Source organism: Vigna radiata, chromosome 4, assembly GCF_000741045.1.
Source record: "Vigna radiata var. radiata cultivar VC1973A chromosome 4, Vradiata_ver6, whole genome shotgun sequence".
Classification (NCBI taxonomy): Eukaryota; Viridiplantae; Streptophyta; class Magnoliopsida; order Fabales; family Fabaceae; genus Vigna; species Vigna radiata.
In genome coordinates, this window is record NC_028354.1 from 18,433,260 (window position 1) to 18,440,033 (window position 6,774).

General features: G+C 33.9%; 1 protein-coding gene across 2 annotated transcripts; it reads right to left on the reverse strand.

Moving 5' to 3' along the window:
• Positions 1-1,365: 1,365 nt before the first annotated feature.
• On the reverse strand, positions 1,366-5,636 carry LOC106758156 (cytochrome P450 85A1). Of its 2 annotated transcripts, none has more exons than XM_014641093.2 (9): positions 4,996-5,636; positions 3,878-4,199; positions 3,629-3,778; positions 2,981-3,226; positions 2,809-2,895; positions 2,603-2,681; positions 2,137-2,243; positions 1,908-2,032; positions 1,366-1,754 (listed from the first exon to the last, which is right to left on the reverse strand). In XM_014641093.2, exons 1-9 carry the CDS (start codon positions 5,184-5,186, stop codon positions 1,661-1,663), a joined length of 1,401 nt encoding a protein of 466 aa, XP_014496579.1. In that variant the 5' UTR covers positions 5,187-5,636; the 3' UTR covers positions 1,366-1,660. The 2 variants fall into 2 exon arrangements, with proteins under 2 accessions (XP_014496579.1, XP_014496580.1); XM_014641094.2 differs by lacking the exon at positions 4,996-5,636 and adding an exon at positions 4,289-4,690.
• Between the last annotated feature and the right edge of the window lie 1,138 nt (positions 5,637-6,774).

The window sequence follows — 6,774 nt, forward strand, 5'->3', positions numbered from 1 at the left end:
AAAACACACATATATATAAACATTTTTCTAGAAATTTAGAACAAAATTTTACTATTTATTAAGTAATTTGAAAAGAAAAAAATATATTCAACATCAAATATAAAATTGAATCAAACTTATTTAAGAAAATATATCACAAGTTCAAATTTGAATCATGTAAATGCTCTATTAATGAGCCATGTAAATGCTCCATTAATGTAGGGAGAGAAAGAGAAAAATTGTTAAGGATAGTGGAGAGATGTAGGGTATTTTTGGAATAAAAGAAAATAGTGGAGAAGTGTAGAATATTTTTGAAATAAATTAAAATAGTGGGGAGGTAGAGGTCCCACTTGGGGAGGTGCAGGGAGCAACACTCCTTTTTTTTTATCTAGGTTTAAGTTAAAGCCCAATTTTGAGAATCTCAAAAACCCAATAGTGCAACAAGTGTAAATTAGTCAATCTATAGTTGGAGTGTGGAGGAGTAAAATGAAATAGAACAATACAAAAGGATAATAATATTTTGATAACATTTTAATATTATCTACGTATCATTATGTGATTGGTCCAAAATTACTCAACAATTAATAATAACAATCATAAATACCAACATGAACCAATCACAGAACGATATCTAGTCAATGTTAAAATGTTGTAAAAGAAGTATTATTGTCCATAAAAAAGGCTTAAAAGAACCATTATATGGTTTTTTCTTCCTGCACCTCTATAGTTTTTTTAAAATGCCATTTTTACATATTGCAAATGTGATTTCTGGGAGTATCTCAGTTCTAGAGAGATTCTGAAACAAGTTTTCTAAAATTTCTGCAACAGAATTTTCATAATAAAATGTTTGGAAAAAAAAATTCAAATCAAGATTTCTAGAAACATATAAAACGCCTTTTAGATTGAATTACTCAACATAATTTTCAGAAGAAAAAAAATTTAATGAAAGTTCTTCACAAGTGCAGAATTTATGTAATTTATTTAAAAAAAATTCTTTGAATTTTTTAAATTTTCTGATAATTATGTCTGATATTCCTCTGTTAATAAGCCGTTATCTATATTACAACAAAGCATTAAAAGTAACATAGGATGATGATACATATATCATTAAAAACTCTTACAACGACAAGAACTAATTTTGATTCATTTAGTTTCTTTTTCATGGTTGTCAACATGCTTATTGACATCTCATTTCTCATTATTTCTGTTTCTTTAGTCTTTTGGTCGTATGAAAGCGAGGGTTGAAGAATGGCAGAATACGAATATGACTTTAGTTGAGTCTGCCATTTGAAATGGACATGGGCTTTGAAAGGCGAGCCCAAGAGTTTATATAGGGCCTAGCCCATGTTGACCAAGTGTGCAACATTTGAAAGGGAAAGGAGCATCTTAGAGTGTGGCACACTAGCCTATAGCTTTGACCAAACCATGTTATACTCTCAAAGCTTTACTTATTAAGCATGGGCTAGGCCTCAGTACTGACAACTCAGGCCTATAACACTCCCCCAGATTTGTTCATTGCACCTTAAAAATGTTGCTCAAATTGAAGGAAGAAGAAGGAAAACAAGAACGGAAAAAGAAGCTAATTTTAATTGATTTCTCTACTTGTTAGAGCATATTATCATACAAAGGAAGCCTTGGAGCCTACTATTTCCTATATCTCAGTACTGTACATGCGGAAAGCCTAGCTAGTAAAAGATGAGACCCTTATGTGCAGTCCATTTGGTGCCACAACTCTAGGAAACTTCATTAGTTTATCTCCTCCTACTTCTTCCCACCTGCAATCAACATTAAATATCACATGTCAGAAACTCCATGTGTTTATCAAAACAGACAAACCATTGTTTTATTAATGTGTAGGATCAGTAACATCAAACAAACGGATTTGGATGTGATGGATGCTGATCAGGCAAAGAGATAAATTCTCTCACCTATATCTTGTTACAAAGTAGTGCAAGAAAGTGGAAATTTCTGCTATCCCTAACTCCTTCCCTGGACATTGTCTGGTACCCCCTCCAAAAATCAAGAAGTGGCTTTGTGACTCCAGACTGTTACCCTGCATTTTGCAGTTCCTCATTAATTATGCTGCTTTTTCACTTTCCTACCCTTTATGTTAAAACGTTAATTAGAAATGGAAAAGGTGTTGCTTGTGTTACAAACCAGCCATCTCCATGGATTGAAGGTCATTGGATCATGATACAGAAATGGATCATAATTGATCTCTCTCGTGTATACATATATCCTCCACCCTTTAGGAATCAGATACCCTGAAAACAAACAGAAAAAACTCCCATAAGTCTCTTGATTGCAATAAGAATATACCAGTTGACACATACTGCTTTTGAAATAAAGTAACATTTTTTTTTGTAATGGCATTGTTCTTCATTTCCATTTGACTCAAACATTAAAAAGTTTAAAGTGGTTAGGAAGTTTGTCTCTCAGATAATACCATGTGAACAATTACATTATCCTAGGGATAAAATTATTTGCCGGGTGCTTTGTAAGAAGTTTTGTTGAAGCAGAAAAAGTTTCTGAAAGAAGACCCCAAAAGTCAAAAACTGCTTCTTGAGCCCATAAACCTAACTATATAACAAAAGCTTGAGACATACTACATAACATAACCCACCGTTTAGTTCCATGTCGTGAGTTGTTTTTCTTAGAACCCCGTTAACTATTGTTGCTAATCTCGAGGTCTCGAAAATCACCTACAAAAGGGCAGAGATGACAAACGACATAAATACTGTGATCAAAGATTCAACACGGTTACTGAAAAGAAAAACAGAAAAGACAGATCAAACAATGACATTAAATGAAAAGATAGCAGCATCTCACCGCACGAGTAAACCTCATTGACTTGAGATCATTACAGTCAATTGGATCCTCTGGCTTTTTCCTTTCCCTTATGGCAAAATGCTCTTTCTGCATTCAGTGTTATCACAGTGAGGACAGAATATAATAAAGCGAAAACAACATACCTAGAGAACATGAGAACTTTTGCACTCACTCTGATTTCTTCAAGAACTTTGGGATGGTCATGGAGATACTTCACTGCCATCATCGATGTGGTTGAAACAGTTTCGTAACCAGAATACATAATAGTAATAACTAAATCAATGATTTCCTCATCAGTTAGTTTGTATCGGTTTTCATCTCTATTCATCAAACAACCCAGCATGTCCACGTGGGATTCTTGGGATGCTATCCTTTCCTTCAGCAACTGACTCAGAATGCTGATAATACTTTTCCTTGCCTTCAAGACATTAAAGTGCACATATCAATGTATAATCAACCAAATAGAATGCAATGTGATTACAGAATGTTGTTATATATTTGTAAAACTTGAGTAATGAATTGTCAAAGTGATTTTGTACATAATTTCTGATTAAATTTGACTTTAAATAAAGAAACTATGTTTTATTTTAAAATGGTTTAATCATAAAATTCAGAAAAATTCAGTATTGTTTTTCATTGGATGCTTTACAAAAGTTGTTTCAATTTTCAACTCAGATAAATTTCAACCATATTATCTTTCTTAACATGAGACCAAACACATAAAAACATATACCAAACCAAAAATATCATTAGATAAATTCAATGTGAAATCAAACAGGAGCAATATCAAGCACCAATGGTTAAAGATGAAGGACCATACCTGCAATCCCCCGCGATAATTTGTGCCAGGAAGGTTAATAGGCAAAGAGAGTGTTCCCAAAACTAGTTTGAAGAACTCTGTCATGAAGGGTTGAGCTATTGAGCTGGATTCCATACCAGCAATCTGCTTCAGGGAAGAGAGAAAAGCCATCTGTTCCAAATATTTGAGAATCAGTACTTGAAAAATTCTGATAACTTTTCCTATTAAACAGTGAAGTCTATTGAGTTTTGAATTGATGGTGATACAAACCTCTTTAGTTTTCTCCTGGATGTTTATGACTTTGTTATCCCAATCAATCAAGTGGGTTCTCATGAACTCATCAATTTTTGGTAAAAGCTGATCCCTGATCAAGGTGGGGCTAATAATTGAAAGCAGTGCCCCTCTCATGTACTTATGAGTGGAGCCATGAACAGCTGCAATGTTGCGTGTGCCTAAGATATCTAACATGGATTGTGGGTACCCAGGAACAAGCCCTTTTGCTTCATTCATCAGTATGAATCTGTTCAGCTCCGGATCCATGGATACAATGGTAGGACATCCCAGAATGTGAGATTTGAAAAAACTGCCATACCTGCCATTCACAAAACAGAAGAAAAAAAAAAGTTGTAATCACAACCAATTAGGTAAGAGACCAAAAGTACAAGAATGAATAGTATTTACCTCACCCAGTTTAACTAGTTTGAGGAAAAATATTACTAAGATCATGTTCTGTCCAACAGGTATGCTTTTTTTCGTGCTATTCCTATTACACTTTTTTTAACAATCTCCCCAATCTTCTTCTTTTTTCCATATCTCCATCACATCAATTATATATCTCTATTTGTTCTACAAAAACAACTATACCAAAAAAATTGTTGTGCATATCCAATGTCTCCTTTTTCATTTCACACGTTGATGATGTGAGTGTCATTCATCAGGGACAGTGAGAGTTTATCTTTCCCTGGATCTTCACGTATATGCTTTATAACCCTACCCTACTTTCCTCTTCTCTTCACTCCCAGAACTACAACGCAAGTAGTAGTTCACTGATTTTACTCTGAAACAACGTTCATCGGCATCTCTTAAACCACTTCATGAATGAACAGCCACAAGCTATTCCTCATGAAAATGCAAGATGCCAGGCGCAGTACATGCCATATCCTTAATTACTGTGACAAATCACAGTGTCATGCAGGGGATGCTGATGAAACAGCTTTCAATGAAAAAAAGAGAGGCTAAAATACGCAACAAATCATGCTCACTCAAAAAGCACAAGACATACTTGAACTTTCACCAACGAAACTTTCTCCACTTACACAAACGAACCGAACAAGACTTATTTGAACACATGCACATAACTACGAGGAAACAAGAACATATGAAGTTACCTTGCCCTCTTGTTCTTCATGAAGTTTGGACCTTGCTTGAGAAACTCAGTTGTCTCCCCAAAAACCGGCCAACCCATTGCGCCAGGAGGCAAGCCTTTCCTCCTGTATCTGACTCCATTCCACTTCAAGAGAACAGAGCAAAAACAGAGCACCAACACAACAACGCCAAGAATTGCCATGAACAGAGCCATTGGTGCCTTCAAGAAGAGACTTGAAGATAGCAACAGCCTGCTTCAGTTGAAGTCACGAGAAGTGCACCAACATACACACATATATATATAGGTCCTTGAGCTACCATTTGCATATAACAAGAATAGCTACATAGAAAAAAACCGCCACTCTATGGTCTAGTGGCATCCCCTATTGTAGGCCTTGAAGATTAAAAAAATTGAAAAGTGAAGACACAAAGAAAAAAGAAAATGGATTGGAGATTATAGGGTTGGAAAAAAGGAGTTGCCTTTTGGAGAGGATGTCAGGGGAGTGCACAACTCAACTCAGCAGACATTAGCAACCTACAATGATTTGTGTATAAAAAATACAGATTTTAAGCCAGAAACCTTTGCTGCCTTTATAGAAGGAAGAGAAGAAAGAAAGGGTCGGTTGGAAGGATGTTGATTGATGATTGTTCAATGAAGTATATAACAGTAAACTATTTACTGAGCCACACTTCTTTTTGTATAAGGTTTTGTTGGATTTGGGTTACATTGGATGGAAAAAGCCTTTTTTTTCTTTCTTTCTTTATCTTTTGAATTATATAACCCAGAGGAATAACATTATTGCTACTCTGATTTTGACTTTATTTTCTCTAAGTTATTAGTGTTCATTCTTAATTATAACAAAGTCTGAGGATAATTTAACTTCGTCGATAGTTTTGATGTTATAAAACAAACCATGTTAAAACTTATATGATAAATTGTCATATAATAGGTTGATATATATAGTAGGTGGTGATCACGAATTTGTATATATCATGGAGATCAACAAATAATTGTAATATCCCTTTTGCGAATTAGCCTTTGACAAAATAAAATCAAGAAAAAAATAGTAACTTGTCTTTCTAAAAAATTGTTATTTCTTACAAAACTAGAATTATTCAATTTCAGTCAATCAAAAAATGCTTTTTGGACAACTTTAAACTTGTCCACGTTGAAATTTCATTTTTCTTCTCGTGCCACTGTAATTCCTAGAGAATCATTCGACTGTGTTCTTCGTCTTTTCGATTGTTCAGTCTTGTGATATTTCAGAACGAGTAAACAAGTACAATCAGATGCATCTCAATCATGTTCATGAAAAGAATAAAGAAATAAGAAGAGAAAAATAAATTCATATTAAATAAATGAATTTATGTTAAACTTATAATTACGTCCATTTATATATTATCTGATTTTATTCTTAATGCATATAAGATCTTCCATAGACACATCTACCTATTAAATATTTACATGTATCACATAAGTCATAATCAATGAAAGATAAACCTTGCCATTTATATCTTAACCAACATGAAGTTCATCACGAAACTTGTTACCGTCCCAAGAAAGGAACATTGTAATACATCCATGACTGATGAATTTTATCTCAATTATGTGATCTGTCCTGTAAATAGGAGCAAAAAATTAAGCATTTGTAGCTACATAGATAAGTACTTAGTTTTCTGCTAATCACGTCTGCCTGAATTAACATATAATTTTTTTAAAGATGGTTACTGGTTACCCTTTACTATTCGATTTTTGGCTCGTTGTAGATTACGAAATTTTGCATGGTTGAGATAATAGAATT

Coding starts and splice junctions, on each gene's coding strand:
- LOC106758156 (XM_014641093.2), bottom strand. CDS start 5,186: ATGGCTCTGTTCATGGCAATTCTTGGCGTTGTTGTGTTGGTGCTCTGT. Junction 3,779..3,877: donor TCCAGGAGAAAACTAAAGAG/GTTTGTATCACC, acceptor TATTTGGAACAG/ATGGCTTTTCTCTCTTCCCT. Junction 3,227..3,628: donor ATTATCGCGGGGGATTGCAG/GTATGGTCCTTC, acceptor AATGTCTTGAAG/GCAAGGAAAAGTATTATCAG.